Source organism: Pollicipes pollicipes, unplaced genomic scaffold (genome assembly GCF_011947565.3).
Source record: "Pollicipes pollicipes isolate AB1234 unplaced genomic scaffold, Ppol_2.1 Scaffold_7262;HRSCAF=8765_pilon_pilon_pilon, whole genome shotgun sequence".
NCBI lineage: Eukaryota > Metazoa > Arthropoda > Thecostraca > Pollicipedomorpha > Pollicipedidae > Pollicipes > Pollicipes pollicipes.
In genome coordinates this window covers 2,609,470-2,627,601 of record NW_023597055.1, presented here as the reverse complement: position 1 = coordinate 2,627,601, position 18,132 = coordinate 2,609,470, and the positions used below count along the sequence as shown (strand labels likewise).

The 18,132-nt window shown below is 62.3% G+C and overlaps 1 protein-coding gene across 1 annotated transcript; it reads right to left on the bottom strand.

Moving 5' to 3' along the window:
- Positions 1–683: 683 nt before the first annotated feature.
- On the bottom strand, positions 684–18,104 carry LOC119114070 (rho GTPase-activating protein 44-like; the record flags this gene model as incomplete). Its single annotated transcript, XM_037238293.1, is given in 12 exon segments — positions 684–835; positions 1,559–1,712; positions 2,185–2,301; positions 3,141–3,325; positions 3,959–4,108; positions 4,517–4,648; positions 4,650–4,668; positions 6,528–6,630; positions 7,306–7,500; positions 8,043–8,119; positions 8,595–8,739; positions 17,752–18,104. Coding segments are annotated over 12 exon segments (1,482 nt in total), but the record flags the coding sequence as incomplete, so codon positions are not given.
- Positions 18,105–18,132: the final 28 nt, after the last annotated feature.

Below are 18,132 nucleotides of genomic sequence, written 5' to 3'. Positions count from 1 at the left end.
CCTGTGTGCCGGCGGCGCCGGCGCCGCCTGCTTCTTGCGCCGCAGCGTCGGGCGGGGGCTCTCGCAGTGCTGCGTGCTGAGGGGGAGAGACGGGTCGGGTGAGACGCCGGCCGTGTTCACTGGTGGTGACGCATGAAGTGGTGATAGTGTTGGTGTTGTATATTGAGCGCTGAGGCGGGAGAGCATTTCTCGCGGCGTTACCAGCTGAAACAATGACTCAATTTTTATCGCAGCGCTGCCACCGTAAACAATGATGACGGCGAGCGCATGTTAAGTTTATTTTATGCACCCGCGGGCGAAGACCGCATAGCAAATCAGCGGCGATCTGGCGCAATGCCCGTCGCTGCCGCCAGCACGGAAATGCGCCGCCGCACGGGTGACTGCCACAGCACACTCGGCTGCAATGTCCAGAAGCAGTGCGAGCCCTGTTCGGACTTGGCGTTTACTCGCGCAGCCGCCGACCGTACGCGCACAAACCCGCATTAAGGCGAAACCGACCTGCGAGAAGCCCCGCGTGCCCCACCACCGTAAACCCGAGCGCGCTCGCTGCGTTCCACGCGGCCACGAAACCCAGCGCCGCCCGACGTTCGTGGCCAGCAGAGCGATGCGTCGTCTCACATCCCTCGCGACCTACCTCGGCTCCGATGTTAGACTGGCCGTGCTGCCCGTGGACTCCCCGCCGCGGACGAGTCCACCGCGATCACGCCACTGTCGCTGCTCTTCGAGCGGTGGTGGCCTTGAGAGCGGACAACGCCATTGCCGAGCATGGGGGAGTCCGGCGTCGGTGAGGTTTCAGTCGTTACTTCGCGAGGGTAGGTGATGAAGAAATCCACGTCTGTCGGCACGGCGGCAGATCAAGACGGGCCACGACATGCCAACACCCTGTCCCGCGAGCCAACCATACCCTAACCAACAAATTACACCTTCAGGCTCAGTAATTTAACATCCTCTGCACAATCAGCGAGCAGCCCTAACAGGTCTCCCACTGAGAGAGGCTAGCGTTCGCAGCATGCAGCTCTCAGCCACATCAGGTCACATCACAACGCGGGTGGCCACTGGCAATAGCGCAAACAGCTTCACGCCAATGATAGCCGGGGGAACTGAACCGCAGTTTGCGATTGGTCTCAGACCACGCCTCCGCGGCCGCACGAGCATGAACGGACCATGACCCGTGCCCGATGACGGAATCACCCAGAGTTCACTTCTGCGCACGTGCAACCCCTTACGGAAGTAGCGGAGAACGACAGAGGCGTCAGGCCAGGCCAGAAGGAGCGCCATCTTTAAGCCCCAGGAGAGCAGCCCGCTCAACCTGCGCTTCAATGTCCGCTACGTTCTATCTGTCGCCACCTGTTACATGCTCAGTTCACTTCCAACTCTTGACGGCTTCGATACCAAACGGCAACAGTGCAAGAACACGTCCGCTCGCTTCACTCTACCTGTCGCCACCCGTTGCATGCGCGTTTCACTTCCAACTCCCGACGAATTCAAGACCAAACGGGAACAGCGCCAGACCCACACCCGCCCGGGGATCCCGAGCCTCGTCTCGGCGCACACCCACCTTCGGGGAAGAACCAGTCGCAGTGCGCTATCAGCGAGTCCACCACCAGGCTGTGGGTGCCGGTGGCCGTCATGTTGAAGCCCTCCTCCAGCCGCGTCCACAGCAGGTTCGGCGCCATCACGATGGCCATGTTCTGCGTGGTCATCTTGTTGACCTGCGCGAGGCGGCGGGGGTCACCGGCCGGCGATGGCGGGGGGGGGGGGCACAGCTCAGATCGACGCCGCGAGCGACGGGGGCTGGTCCGGCCACTCCGAGCAGCCCGAGCGGCCGGAGTGACAGGCATGGCCGGAGTGGCCCCAGGCGTGCGGTCAGACGGCGCCGGGTATTGCAGAGACGATCGATTCCGGGTCATGTCCGGATCGGGTCCAGCCCGCAGATCACGCGCACCTCCGGCGGTTCAGTCAAGCGCTCGCTAGCCATCACGTGGGAGGCCACGCGGTGGGACGTGAGCGGACAGGATGCCGTCGTGCAGAACGGTCACCTGCCAGTCCAGCGGAACACCAATCAATCCCGACGGCCGCTCACCATCCGTGAAAGAACGCGACTGATTCAGCCTCCCGTTGACGAGCGTCGCATCAGTCACCAGCCCGATCTCTCAATCTCAGCCGCGCCCCGCCCAGACTCGCCTGTTTGTTTTTGCAGAGCAGCGCCAAGAACTTGATGAGGTAGCGCAGGTTGGTGTAGTGCGCCTCGGGCAGCTGGTGCAGCACCTGCCAGAGCGCCTGCAGTCGCGCACCTTCCTCCTGCCGGCGCGACCGCAGCGTCAGCGTCACGTCCAGCGGTCCGGCATGACGTCACGCCACGGAACGGCGTGACCTGAGGTCACGACCCGCGTGACCTTAGATCACGGCCCGCGACACATGAAAGATGGCATGACACATGACAAATGACATGTCACATGACACAGAGGAGCGTCATTTGACGGCGCACACCACGACGCCCTGTGTGCCTGGCGAGTGCTCGTCGAGGATATGCGAGCCGGAGCAGTGACTAGCCGGGTGCACGCGGGCGAGCTCGGGCGCGCCTCGGTACGCCGCCGGCCGTCCGTCACTAACGGCCCGCTTGCTCCGCACGAGGTGGCTTGTCTGAGTGCCATCCGGTCAATAACAACATCACGTGGTCGCTTGCGATCTCCGCACAACTGGTTGTTGCGTTTAATTCAGCGGATGTCTCTGTCCACGATGTTTTCGGCTCTGTTACTTTGTGTGACCCCGGTCAAGAGCATCTGCCGCTTCGCCGCGGCCACGCACCACACCCGCCTGGCCACACCATCCCATAACCCGTCCGTCGTCACACGTCACTATCTGCCGTCGTCTCCGGCCCCACCACCTTCCCCGTCCCCGTCCCAGTTCCCGCCCCCCATCCCCGTCTCCGTCTCCGTCTCCGTCTCCGTCTCCGTCTCCGTCTCCGTCCTCCGTGTCCGCCTCCGTCTCCGTCTCCCGTCTCCGTCCCGTCTCCGTCTCCGTCTCCCGTTCCCGTTCCCGTCCCCACCCCCTTCCCCATCCCGTTCCTGTCCCCGTTCCGTTCCCGTTCCCGTTCCCGTTTCCGTCCCCCGTCCGTCCCCGGTGGTGCCGAGCCGCACCTGTACCCGGGCGGAGGTCATCCACTCGTCGTAGAAGTCTGTCGTCATCAGCGGCTCGGGCAGGTCGCGCAGGTACGCCTTCAGCGCGTCGGCCACCACGTGCGGGTCCAGGTAGTCCAGCATGTGCGCCGCGTCCACCAGGCCGGCGTCGAAGCAGCTCTTCAGCTTCCGCGCCTTGGAGGTGCCTGCCAGCCACGAGCAGGCGTGAGCAGAGCGCGCGAGCCGTGGCGTCGGCTGGTGGTGGTTCGTTAGCAATGGAGCGAACGTGAGGGTTTCGTCTTTCCATGGTGCGTCGATGGTTTGTTGTGAGCTTAAGAATACATGCCACGAAACTGCCTACGACTTTGCTAAGGGGCCGCTTGGGGTCTGCGAGAAAAAAAACTTGTATTTGGAGTTCGAGAGAGGGTGTTTAGTAACGGTCTTCGCACGGCGCAACCCCCCCCCCCCCCCCCCCACACACACACACACTCACTTCCAGCCACCCTGAAGAGGCCCTCCTCGTCGCCACTGAAAAGACCCTCCTCGTCGCCACCCCCACCCACTGCCGGCCACCCTGAAGAGACCCTCCTCGTCGCCAAACCCACTCGCTGCCGGCCACCCTGAAGAGACCCTCCTCGTCGCCAAACCCACTCACTGCCGGCCACCCTGAGAGACCCTCCTCGTCGCCAAACCCACTCACTGCCGGCCACCCTGAAGAGACCCTCCTCGTCGCCAAACCCGCTCACTGCCCGCCACCCTGAAGAGACCCTCCTCGTCGCCAAAACCCACTCACTGCCGGCCACCCTGTAGAGACCCTCCTCGTCGCCACCCCCACTCACTGCCGGCCACCCTGAAGAGACCCTCCTCATCGGCGCCGATCTGGAGGAGGCGGCAGACGCACATCTCGAGCGGCAGCGCCACCTGCCGGTTGGTGACGCGCAGGTGCTCCTCCAGCGAGAGGCCGAACACGGGCTTCACGGCCGCGGCGTCTGCCGGCCACGCGGCGGCGATCAGCACGGGGTAAGAGGAGGCGCGGCTGGACTGAGACACGCGCTGGACACACGCGGACTCCTCAGCGTGTCTGCAGACAGCGCACGTTTGCCCGCGCGGCTGATCTGAGCTGTACAACACCAGTGTGAGCCGCCACAACTCATGTCGTGTACGCTACCCGCTCGTCACGAGCGTCCTTTGCCATGGCCACTTCCCGGTTTGTTCCACACCCGCACCCACCTTGCGAGATGGCGCTGAAAACCCAACCCCGACTCCACCTGCAAACACGTCCCTTGGTCCGCCCCACCCGCTGAGAGGCTAAGTGCTCCGCCCCCGCCAGCTAAAAGAATCTTATTCAGCCGCACCCCGGCCTGATCCCTCTCTCCTCCCGTTCCGAGGGCGCTTACTGAGGCTGGCCTGCAAGCCGGGGATGGTGGCCTCCAGCAGCTGCAGGCAGCTGCGGTAGTGCTCCGTCTGCAGCTTGACCAGGTGCAGCATCAGCTGCGCCAGCTCCGGCTCCCGGCTCAGCAGCTGGAAACATGTCGCCGGCCAGCACGTCCTGGCGACGGCGCCGGACGGCCGGTCAGTTGGCGAACGGGCGCAGTTAGTAACCAAACTATTACTGGCGGTTAGTGAGCGATGCTTGGTTTTTGCGAACTTGCGAATTCCCGACGCCTAGAACAATTGGTCGCGCGGCAGAAACGATGTATGGTCGGTGCTGTGGCGCCTGGCGTCACAGACCTCACGCCTCGAGGGAAGGAAAAGGCCGAAAAACTGTCGGCGGGGAGCCGCGAACACACGACCCTCGCGCTCTCCGGCAGGCGGCTCGCCCGCCCGGAGAGGGGGCGGGCCTCTGCGCCCACCCGGAACAGTTCGCCAGGTGGCAGCACCGCTCAGTAGGACAGGCAGCGGGTGGCCGTCGGGCAGGACGGGGGCCGACACGTCTGGCGGAGCACATCTCTCACATCTCACGCGCTCAAACAAGATGAAAGCAGCGCCTCTCGACTGCTCCTCAGCCACCGTTCAAGCGAGCGCCGCCGCTCGCAGGTCATCGTTCAAGCGAGCGATTACGGGTCTCTACCGGCTGCGTGCGGCCCCGCGCTACACGCGGCGTGCAGGGCGCCGTGCTCGAGGCCGCCGGCGGAGCGCGCGACGCGTCAGCGGGGGGGGGGGGGGCACGCAGCAGCACACTTTGCAAAGTCTGGCGCGGTTCAGCCAGTCCCTGGCGGGTGGTCAGGTCATGCCAGGTCATGGTCAGGTCATGGCATCAGGTCAGGTCAGGTCATGCCTGCTTTACGTGACATCCGATCGGGTTCGGGTCAGGTCCGCTGAGGTGAGGTCATGCGGGAGCGACCAGGCGGGAGCGGGGGGGACGGGGGGAGGCGGCGCGTGGGAGGAAGGTAGGGCGAGCGGGAGGGGGGGGGGGGGTAGCAAGGGGCGCACACCGGTCGTCGTGCTGCGTCACACACCGCATGCAGCTACATCAGCGCTTCGAACAGCCGCCGCGTGCACATCGATAGCTCGGCCCGCGGCGCGGACCCGGCCAGGCGTGCGCTCACTAGCGACATCTATGAGGGCCGCGCGCAAGTATCGACAGTGAACATGGAGCCACGGCACGCAGCGGTGTTGGAAGTGCTCGGCTGTGGCCGCGTGACTTGCGTACAACACAGTGGACACGTCAGCTCTGCGATAATCGGCCCGTTGGGCGTCCCTGAACGCGATGCTCTCAGCTCCTCCCCCCCCCCCTCCCCCCCCCCAGCCCTGCGCCCTGGATCATTTGGCGAGAGGAAGGATCAACGAGGAGGAGGTTCGATTGTCGGCCCTGCTGACGGTGATCAAATAGCGTTGGGTCCAGCCAAAAAGCGTCAAAATGTCGTCTTCATGTAGCAAAAAAGCAGCATGTTTGATTGTTACTCACGTTTGAGCGGGTTCTTGTGCGAGGCTATCAAGTATAAGGCCATGATCTGTGTAAGAAAATCTGCGCACTCCGGCAACTCCACGGCGCGGTCAGCTCCTACCCCGAAAACTGCCTTCTCAGCTGCCCCAGCGGAGCAGCGCTAGCGGAGACGGCAGCGAAGCAACGCTACCAGCAGAGTTAGGCACGTCTGCCGCATAACACCGCGCCTCGGAGCCGCGGGGGGCCGTCAGCACAAGCAGCTCCAGCCACTCGCTGTCTCTCATTCGAACTGACAGGTACGGATCGTCAGCGGTCCTCAGTACGGGCCGCTGGAGGCGCTGCTGGCCGCCGAGAGACGATCAGAGCGCGCGCGGCCCGTGTCGAGACGACCCGTCCCCCCGCCCCTCCCCCCCCCCCCTCCCGCCACGCCTAGGAGCTGTCGACACTGACCGACGCCGCCTCGGGCTCTTCTCAACCCCCCGATGCCAGGCCACTCCCGGCTGCCCCGTCAGACCACGTACCCGGTGCTGCTCGACCTTGACCTGGGCCGCCTCCAGCTCGTCCCTCAGCTGCTGGCCGGACGCCGTCACGGCGCCCACCGTGTGACGCTGGGCGCTCTGGTACCTGCGGCGGCGCCACCCCGGCTGTGACGGCGGCCGGACGCGGCTCACAGCGGCTCACAGCGGCTCACAGCGGCACACAGCCAGCACAACCAACACAGTCAGAACAGAACGGAATAGTACAGTACAGTTCAGCACAGCACAGCACAGAACAGAACAGCACAGCACAGCACAGCACAGCAGCACATCACAACACAGCACAGCACGGCACAGAACAGCACAGTACAGTACAGCACGGCACAGCACAGCACAGCACGGCTAGTTGTATTTCAAAGCTGAACGGGACTTGGAGACAACAAACGTATGACAATGTTGTGAGTGTGTATGTCCCTATTGACGGCCTTCGAATTGTCGAGCATGCCAATGCTTTGCTTTGTATTTATGTGTTGTCATGTGCTTGACTGGAATCGACAGTAACCCACCGCTCAGAATGACTCCTAATAAACTGACCTTGAAATGAACTGAGTCGAGCAGCAGCGCACATAGGCGCGCTCCCAGCGGCGCGTAAACACGCACGGCAGGCCGCGTCGCTCAACGCCAGAGCAGCAAACGCGCGTCGACAACCAACCGAACACTCGCACAGTTCGACGCGTCTGCTTGGCCGGCCCGCGTGTCCAACCACGACGTCACCTCTCAGCGTTCCGCCGCCGCGCGACAGCACCCGTCCGTCCTCACGCACCTGCTCCGGGTGGCGTCCATGTCCAGCGTGAGCTTGGACAGCGTCTTGCGCAGCTTGGTGACGTTGGGGATGTCGGTGTCCAGCAGCTGCTGCAGCACGCTGTTGTCCAGCACGGTCATCTCCAGCTCCTGCTCGTAGCTGAGGCGCTCCTGCGCCAGCTTCGTCTGCGCCTCGCCGCACTCGTTCATGATGGCTCTGCGCGAAAGCGGCGGCGGGCGGAGCGGTGAGACGGCGGGGCGGCGCGGTAAGAATCGGCGGCGGCGCGGTGAGAGACGGCGGGACGGGGCGGCCGACAAGATGAGGACGCGTAGGCCGGAAGCACGCTCTACGGCTCTGCGGTGTTTACGGCTCTGTTCTAAAGGGCCGACAGCGAACTGTACGCCAGAGCCGGGCGGCGGGGCGGGGCCCACGCGATACGTACCGGCATGCGGCCAGTCTGCCACTCATCCCATGAGGGCAAGAAGGTTCTCCCGATAGATACGGAGTCACGGAGCCACTGAGTCATCGGGTCACTGGGTCACCCGAGTCGCGATAAACCGACAGGCTGCATCACTGACGAGAGCAGTGGCCACCCGCAAAGCCAGTAATAACACGCAGGAGCAACGAGCACTGAGAGAACACCTCGAGACCACGGCCGCCGCTGACCAGCATCCGGGCGTCGTCACGCCCTTCCCCTGACGCCGCCGTGGCCGCGACCTCGGCCGCACCCGCCCGTCCGCGCGCCGGCGGCGTCTTACCCGACCAGCGTCTCCACCCCGACCAGGCCGGCGCCCTCCTTCATGGCCGATCCCAGCTGGTGCTCCGGGATCTTACGCTGAAAGCGACGGGGCGAAACCTCAGACGCTCGGCGAGGCCAGGCGCTCAACGCCGACGTTGCTATGACAACCAGCCGAGGCTGCGAGTCTCGGGCAAGAACGCTCTCTCCGGGTAAAAATAAGCAGCTGACGGGCTGAAGGACGCAAAACACCCGTCACAAAAAGCTGCACGTGCCTTGCGAGTTGCATGTGTTGCACGTGTGTGACCATTGCATGTGTCTTAAAGTCACGCGTGACACCGTGGTGACGATGACGATTTGGGCTTCAGGGCGCACCGACCGGCCTAGTCGCATGGCGCGCAAAAACCCTTCTGACCATTTGCAATACATCCGTCATCTCGCCAGGCCTTCCAAACGCTCTGACATCCGGCCTGCCCTTCTGGCCAGCACCCGCCGCGTGCCGACACGGCGGTCCGCCAGGCGGCGGCGGACCGCTCTGGGCCGACCGGCGAGCGGGAGCCGGCGCCTCACTCACCAGCCGCTTGCCGGCATCGTCGGAGCCGTGGCCGGAGAGGGACTCGGAGAGCCGCTTCCTGATGACGCCGCAACTGCCGCGGAGCGCCTCCACGCGCCGCTCGGACGCGGCCAGGTCCTCGGTCATCACCTCGGAGCGCTCCGCCCTGGGGTGCAGAGGAGGTTTGGGTCAGCAGCGGTGTAGAAACGGGGAGGGGAACACGGTCAGCATCTCCGTCCTGGGGTGCAGGGGAGGTCTGGGTCAGCAGTGGTGTAGAGACGGGGAGGGGGGCACGGTCAGCATCTCCGCCCTGGGGTGCAGGGGAGGTCTGGGTCAGCAGTGGTGTAGAGACGTGGAGGGGGGCACGGTCAGCATCTCCGCCCTGGGGTGCAGGGGCGGTCTGGGTCAGCAGTGGTGTAGAGACGGGGAGGGGGGCACGGTCAGCATCTCCGCCCTGGGGTGCAGGGGAGGTCTGGATCAGCAGTGGAGTAGAGACGGGAGGGGGGGGGGACACGGTCAACATCTCCGCCCTGGGGTGCAGGGGAGGTCTGGGTCAGCAGCGGGTGTAGAGACGGGGAGGAGAATACGGCCACCCGTCCAGCATCTCTGCCCTGGGGTGCAGGGGAGTCTGGGTCAGCAGTGGTGTAGAGACGGGGAGGGGGGGCACGGTCAGCATCTCCGCCCTGTGGTGCAGGGAAGTCTGGGCAGCAGCGGTGTAGAGCGCAGGAGACGGGCGGCGCAAAACGCCTGGGGCAGAATGCCCCGACAGCTGCTGAGCCCAGACATGCGAAGAGCCCCCCCCCCCCCTTCTCCGGTCAGCAGCGGCACAAAGACTCATCAGATTATCACCAATTAGCGCCCGAGCCCAGAGGCACAGAGTGCAGTCCGGGTCAGCGGTGGTACACATGTGCACATGGGGCACGACACGGACGAGTTTGTCAGTATCTACATACTGAAGTACGCGACTACCGCATGGCTGTACAGATACGGACTTCTGAAACCCACACGGCGCATAAAACCAGGGCAGTTGCCGCGCCCTTAAAATCCAGCGACAGCAAAAACTTACACGAACACCGCATACTCCGCCGGCAGCATTGGGGAACGATTATGACTTGTTACGGGCCCGCTTAACATGCATGCCCTGACGGTGAATTAATTGTTTTCATCTTTGTGTTGCTGTTCATTATATTTCCACTTCTCTTATTTTCGTTTCTTCATTCAACCGTCTCCCGAATTCATTCTGAGGTCAAATCAACCTGACCAGTATCTCTCAAGAGGTTTCCAAGGATGGATTAAGTCTACGAGGTGGGCACATCATTAAGGTCTCCTAGTGACGCGTTTTCGAAAAGCCGGGAAGACGGGGGGGGGGGGGGGGCACTGTGGTACATCGCAGTGCGTCTGCAGAAAAAAATAACGTTTGTTTGTTTGAGTTTGCATCGCAGTCATAAGCGTTTGAGTGCGTAACTTTGCCATTTTAAAACGGGGGAGATGCACTCACTGCCCGCCACACCTAGTGACAAACCAGACGGCTCGTGTAGTTCTGCCTCTCTCCAGCCCCCCCCCCCCTCCCCACACACACCAGCGAACCACCAACGCCTGACCAATTCAACGCCCGTATCCGGTCCCGGACGCGTCGAGGCGGCTTCCTGGAGGCCCACCCACCCGCGTGCGGTCACGCGGACCCTCCGCGTCCGGCGCCGTCCGCCGCGCCGGCCCCACTCTGGGGCGGGGCTCCCGCCCCGGGGGGAGGGGAGGGGTCATCGGTACCTGCTGCTCTGCGGATCGGACACTGCGGCCAATCCGGGCGAGCGGCGCCCGCAGTCCGCTCGCGCCCGCGCGCAGCCGGGCGGCAGCGCGGCCAGCCGTTCAGAGCACGTCCCGCGCCGCGGCTCGCGGGGTGGCGCCGGCGGCGGGCGGCCGGGCAGGCGCTGGCGGGCGCCGGCGCGCACTGCTCACACACGCACAGGGCCGGACCGCGTGTGGATGCGCCGGCGCCGCTTGAGCTCGGGGCTCGGGGCGCAGCAGGAGACCGAGTCTCGCAGGCGGCGCCACCAGTCGGCCGGCAGGCAGCGCCACGAGCCGGGTTCGGAAACGCCGCTGGCACTGCTGGTCGGGCTGACTCCTGAGCAGCCGAGCGAGCCGGCGTCCTCCGCCGTCGAGCCGCGCATGCGCAGTAGCCGGACGCCGCGCTGCAGCGAGCCGACGCCGTACTCCTTGAAGCCGCGCCAGAAGTCGGGCGGCTGCAGCCGGCGGCGGCGGCGCCACTGTAGCCGCCGGCACCGCGTCCAGTCCGCAAGGCGGCGCCGCCACACTGTCGGTGCGCGGGCTGAATGTTCCGGCCCCGCAAGTCGCGGCTCCCGACGGCTCGTCGCCGCCGGGGAACACGGCGGCGTTCTGGTCATCACCATCACCGCCAATCACCGTCCGCGGGCGAGGTGCGGCCGCCTCCGGGGCTCCTCCCAGTCGCCGGGCCAAGACGGGCGAGGCTTCGCCGATCGCGAGGCGCTGCTCCGCCGCCGCCGCCGGGTGCGTCGCCCGGCCGTCGGCCGCACGCGGCCGCGACCGGCCAGAACCGCGGCCCTTGATCGGACCCGAGGCGACGGGTGCGACCCGGGCCTCGCTGCGGGCCGAGCGGCGGTGGCAGCAGCCGTGTCAGACGGCCGCCGACGCGGACGAGGCGGCGGCCGCGCCGCCGCCGCCGCCGCCCACACCGCGGCGTTCGCGGACGCCGCGGCCGGAGAAGCCGCGTCCACATCCCGCAGCGGCGAACAGCGGCCGGCGCCGGCGACGCTCGACGCCGAGGAGGCGGCTGGTGGCGGCCGCCACGAGCGGCGGGCGGAGGCGGCGAACCGCCGGCGACGGTGGGCGGGACGACGCCAAGCGGCCGGAGCCGGCGCTCGAGGCCGCCGCCAGGGCGCCACCTGCGCACGGCGACATCCACAGCCCGTCCTCATCCACCTCCTCCTCCTGCGGCTCGCGCCCGGCGGCGGGTGCGGGGAGAGGCTCAGGCGCGGTGGAGGGGCCGCGGGCCCGCCGCCGGCCGGCAGGGGGCGCCCTGCGCGCGCTGGCGGCCGCCACGGCGCTGAGCCGGCGCGCGCTGTACATGGCCTGCACGCGGCGCTGCGCCTGGCCGCTAGGGTCGCACAGCTGGCTGCCGCTCGGCGACCAGGCCGGCAGCCGCGACTTCCGCCATCGCCGCCCGGGGCCGCAGGTCGAGGCACCGAGAAGCAGCGGCGTCCACGCGGAGCGCCGACGCAGTCGACGACGGAAGCGGCGGGGTGCCTCGGCACTGCTCACAAGCCGCTGGTGGATCGTGGGGGATCACAGCTGACGCGGCGCTCGCGGGTCGCCACCAGAGAGCTCACAGCTCACCGAGCGGCACGCAGCCCACACTGAGGACAGCAGCTGGAGCGGCGGCGCTCGCCATCCGGCTCTCGGAGGTCGAACTGATTCCGCCAATCAGTGTCGGCCGGCAGTGAGCGGCCGTTCGCTTTGTCTCCCCCCCCCGCGATCATCCCCCCTCGCACGCACTAGTGACGACACCGGGCCCGCAGCCGGTCGCGCCCCGCGCGGCGTCCGTCACCGTCACCGTCACCGACACAGAGCGCCAGGCCGGCGGCTCGGCGTGCGGCGCCCGAGCTCGGTCGCCGAGTCTGACCAGTCCGCACGCGCCGCGCGCACCGCTCGCCCCGCTCGCTCGCTCCGAGCTTCACGCCGCCGCCTGCGGACGACACTGGACGCGACGGCGGCGGCGGCGCCGACAGTGCGCCGCCAGCCGGTCGGCGGGCGCCGGGCGTGGCGCGCGGGGTGGGGCCTTCCGGGGGTGCGTCGGGCGTCATGCACCGCTGGCGACGGGCCGGCTGCCCTGCTCTGCTCTGTTTTGCAGCTGAGGGGGGGGGGGCGCCGGAAGGAGTACGAGGACGAGGACGAGAACGAGAACGGAGATGGGGCCGGGGCCGGGGCCGGGGCCGGGGCCGGGGCCGGGGCCGGGGCCGGGGCTGGGCGGGGCTGGGGCAGGACCGGGGCCGGAGCCGGGGTCGGGGACGGGGGGCACGGCTTGGACGAAGACAATTACATGCAATAACGGAAATAGCGACAGTGGCGGGACGGTAACCAAAGGGCAGCGAAAAAGTAAAAATTATTGACAAAACATCACCGCGGCAGGGATGCAGCGTGGCGGGTACGGACTGCAGCTGAGGCCAGAACGCAATCTGGACGGGACAAGCCCGGAGTCTGGTTTCGGGCGGTTAGCCAAAATTGTGAAACAGCATATAGAAAAAGCGTCCGGCAAAGCGGCCTGTTTACGGGTGGCCCAACGACAATGAACAACAAGCTTCGGAGTGTGATGCGCAGTCCTGGATCAAGATCAGTATAACACGCTCTTATATAGAACAATGTGCTATGTGTTGTAAAGTCTCGTAACAAAAACAGCCCACGTTAAGCCGCAAACCGTATCGCCCCAACATGCCGCAAACCAAGTCGTCACCAAGAGATCGAGGCATCAGAAACTTCGTGCCGTGGCACGTTTGGACCAGCTCCGTTTTGCGTTCGAGTTATTTCCATCTGAACTCCAGACCGGCCCGGACACGCGCTGGCGTGCCGCGCCCGCAGCCGGCGCGAAAGTGACACCGTCTGACCCACATGGCGCCCGCGGGGCGCCACCATGCTGCATAAGCGGGCCGACCCCCTGCGTCAGTGGAGTCCTGGCGGCACGCGAGCGGGTCACGGCCGCGGCCGGGGCGCTGTCGGCGCGGCCGCGGCCGCCGGCGGCGCGCGGGCGACCGTGCGGCTCCCGCTGCGGACTTCTCCCGTCCACTCGCAGGGAGCGAGCAGCGAGGACGGCGACGAGGAGGTGCTGGGTCCATCGCGAGCTGATGAGTTGCCGTCTTTCCTCGCTGCCAGGACCGCTCGCCTGGCCCCGCGTGCGTGGACTGACGCCGCCCCCTGCCGCCCGCCCTCCCCCTCGCTCGCCCCCCCCCTCCCCCCGCTCCCGCCGCGCTGGCGTGATGAGTCACAGCGCGCCGGCTGCGACCGGCGTAACCCATCCGGCCAACCGGCGTCCGGGGCAAACACCAGCGGCGGCCGGCGACCGTATCAGCAGAGCACGCTGCTAGTGACGGGCTGCACGAGCGCAGCAGCAATCCAGGCACCCGACCGCTGGTGGTCCGCTCTCCAGAGCATGAGCGGTGTGATCGCCAGACGATCCGAGACCCGATCACCGGGTCACCACGGATCTGATCACCGGACCACCACAGATCTGATCGACGGGTCACCAAAGATCTGATCAACGGGTCACCACAGATCTGATCAACGGGTCACCACGGATTTGATCACCGGGCCACCACAGATCCGATCAACGGGTCACCAAAGATCTGATCAACGGGTCACCAAAGATCTGATCAACGGGTCACCAAAGATCTGATCAACGGGTCACCAAAGACCCGATCACCGGGTCACCAAAGACCCGATCACTGTGTCAAGCCGTCGATTCATACCCTGGCCGCCTCATCCCGGCGACCAGATCAGCACGCCAACGTTGATGTGACCTCCACTGACCGTCCGCCACTGACCGTCCGCTACCGACCGCTACCGGCCGTCGGAAACCAACCGTCCGCATCTGACCGTCCGCATTCTGACCGTCCGCTACCGACCGTCCGCCACCGACCGTCCGCTACCGACCGTCCACTACCAACCGTCCGTATCTGACCGTCGAGTGACTACAGAGCACAGTCCGTGGTGTACACCTGGAACCAGTGCCCGCCCGCCCGCCCACAGAGCATTATCACTGCGACCGCGAGCTTTCGCTGGGCATCGCTAGGGATTCCCGTCTGGAGCTTGATGCATACAGGCGTATTCCCGTGAAATGGCTCGGACGTGGTCCGTGTGGTGGACATCGTCAAAGGCGTTTGCTCGTTGCATGTCGACAGTGCACTGTTTTATAGATGTCTTCTCCGACCGGACTGCCACCGTGGCTCGCCGCCCAATGCACGTGCGCAGCAGTTCACTGTTTGCACTCTGAACCCGCGAGACGAGGAACGTCATCGCAACGCAGCTCCACGGATAACGCCCCCCCCCCCCCTCCCCCCCCCCCCAGCCTGACGGACGCGGCTGTCAGGGCGCCTTTTCTCGCGGTGCGATGTTAAGACGCGGCCGTCTGCGCCAGGGGTGGGGAACGCTCGGAGGCTTGGAGTAGTCTCAACGGCGTGAGGTGATTAGCGTCACGGAAGCACTTGCTCGTGGCGCGCTTTTGTTCGCGCTTTGTTCATGACGCTGGCGGGCATAAGCTCACTACACCACGTGCAGCTGCGGCGTCACTAGGGGCTCGGGGGGAGGGGGGGGGGGGGGGGGGGGGGGGAGGGGCGTCGGCTAAGCCTGACTGGCGGCTGGGCGCTTTACACGAATCGGAGCCCTGCCACCTGGCGGTCAGCCGTGGACACACACCTGGCAAAATCCAGAGGGCGGCTGACTTTGGAGGGTCAGGCTTACCCTCGCAAAGGTCAAGCGCGGATAGGTAAGGGTAAGCCTGACCCTGCGAGGGTCAGGCTTACCCTTACCTATCAGCGCTTAACGCGCTCGTGAGTGTGCTCCACCTGGTCCGCTCCAGGCGGCTGATCGCCAGATATGCAGGCGTACCACCCAGTCAATTGGCCCAAGGTCACAAATACGCGTGGTGCCATCCACGTGGTGGTGGTTTCACCACAAATTGGCACATTTTGTTCGATGAAAGCGACTCCTGACTGTTTAATGCCACATCAACAACCACACATGTTCCACACAACCACACAACCACCACAACCATCGTGACAAAGCTCGGTGTCGCACTGCTGCAGGAACAAACATTTTTACACCACAATAAAAAATTGGCCCACCTCCGTGGAAGTTGGCAAGGCCACCAACACACCTGGCATATTGCGTTTTCCATCCACATCCACGGCAATGAAATGGGGTACACATGGCTTGCACAGCCATCACAGAACAGCGTGGATGTCTGCATGAGCATACCGTTAAGAGACCTTGGGGCTACGGCTGCGAAAATTGATTTTTCCGCCCACCACGAGGCTGTCCCTCCCGGGTCCAGAATGCTGGCTGCTTGTGCTGTGTTTCAAATAAATTGGATTAATATACCATGCAATGTATTATATCATAATGATATAGATAAATTGGAAAAACTGGATGCTCAATTTCAGATCAATTTCAAATCGGGGCCCACCCTTGTTTTGCACATGGTAATGAAACTAGAAAACTAGGTAATGGAACTAGAAACTAGGTAATGGAACTAGAAAATAGGTAATGGTACTAGGTAATGGAACTAGAAAATCTTTCTTTCTTCTTAGAAAATCTTTGCACTAGGTAATCAAACTAGAAAATCTTTCATTCAGGTGACCACAAAACCTGCTGATTAGATGCAATTACCAGCAGCAAGACATACATAATATTTGCCAAACTCTTCCCTCAAACAGGTTTTGGATGACAAGTCTCACTTAAGTGGTCCTGGCAGAACTGAGATGCCCTCCCTCTCCTCCCAACAAGCGAAATAAAGTTTGGTCATTCAGGTGCCAAGAAGACTGATTTTTTCAGGATATTGCGCACATGTCTTAGGGTCCACCAGCTGTTGCTGCCCCCCTTGCTCAGGATCAACCAATCAACATTGAGCTCAATAGTGATCGACCCAGCACTTGTGCAGCACAGGTATGGCCCATCAGGTGAGCAGGTAAGGATGTGAGGGGTTCTGGGTGAAGGGGCAGTGCCTTAACAGCAAAGGAAGTAGGGGGAGGGGGCACAGATGGTGGAGGACAGAGGTGTGATAGCATCAATAAATAATGGCCTCCCTGGCACTCATCTCAATGAACTTCAGCATGCTGACCTCACCCTGGCAGTAGTGATGACCATGCTTTTTAAGACCCTGGCCCCCAAATGACCAGTCCCACCATTTTTCATTCACTCCTAGTGTCCCTACCCTTCACATCACATCCTGGAGATACCCCTGTGTTGGGCTCTGATTTGCTTGGCCTAAGCCTGTTTGATCTGTTAAACATCCTCTTTAACTCTTGATGGTTGACAGCAGTCATTGTTTATGCCTGTTAACATTCACAAATAGCAGTGACACTGTGAGATTGGCAAACAAATAGCTCAGACTGAAGTGTGTGGCATAACAATTTTAGCAGCAGTGTGGTGACACATGGTGTTGCATTCTATGCAATGTTCAAGACTACCATGTCATGCTTTCACACCATAGGTAACATGCCCTATTATGGAAGTGCATCACTTAGTAATGGGTGAACCTTATCATGCAATCTATACAGTAGACTCAGCTCTGTTGTTGTTTTAGTTAGGCTTGGCACTTTTCAAAGATATTAAATTGTCACTCTTCAAATATATCAGATACTGGCCAACTGCAAGATGAGAAGAATGAGTGGTGCAGAATTTGTCTTTATATGTCAAACCTCAGGCACATCTCTTTAAGTAATGGGTGAACCTTGATCAATATCAGTATAAACCCCACCAATGTGATGAATTGAGCACCTTGCATCAATTGAGCATCTTGCTGCTTGTGCCACCAAATGTACCCAATTTGTATACCTTGAATCCTGCCTTCACAGCCTTTTACATCAAGACAACATGAAGCATGCTGTCATGCTGTTGACCATTTTATTAAGTGTGAAGAAGAGTAATGACCATAAAAGCAACCAGGGGTAAAAGTGCAACAAGGATTGAGATCAAAATCACAGATAAATAATAATTGGACTGGATATTAATACCAATGGAACAATAGGAATGGTCACTAAATGATCATGTGCAACTGATGATGCACCACAGCACAGACTATCACATGAAAAAGATATCATAACATTCCTATTATACAAGTTGCTTTATCTCTTAGGTGCATGCAGTTTTGGCAACTCCATACATGCATGCAAATTAAGAAAATGATTTCACTGAAATGAAATCCATTAATTATTGCATGATTTGCAGATATTTCATGGCATACAATCTTAACAAGTCCAACTTAGAAACCTGATACACATCAAAGTGACAGAAAACCCCAAAAGGAATATTGTTACACAATTCCACTAGCTAAACAACTTTTTTGAAATTCCACTAGCTGATGGAAATTTATTCAACTGACATTGGCAATGGCCAGTGCAATGACCTATGGCCGGTGGCAGGGTGGACCTACCTGGCAATGGCCTGGTCTGCAAGCTGCTTGACCCGAAAGAACTGCTTCTTCATTTTCAGGCTTGTTTTTATTGGTCCCAAGAATCACTGTCTTCTGGCTCCCAGCAGATTGGTACCTACCTAATGACTAATTGCAAGGCAAAGGGCGTGACGACGGTCGAGTGGTCCCTACACCTCGCATCCCATACGGCACGCGAACAGGGTCATTAGCTCTGGTTAAAAAGGGGTCACCAGCTGGGAATGGCAAAATGCCAGCATTCACGGATATCACAGGGACAGCTCATAAGTTGTATGAGAACCACTCTTTGTCCACACCGCGCCTGGCGAGGGCAGATGCTCCCCAGATGCCACTCCTCTTTTCAGTGTCGCAACATTTAACATG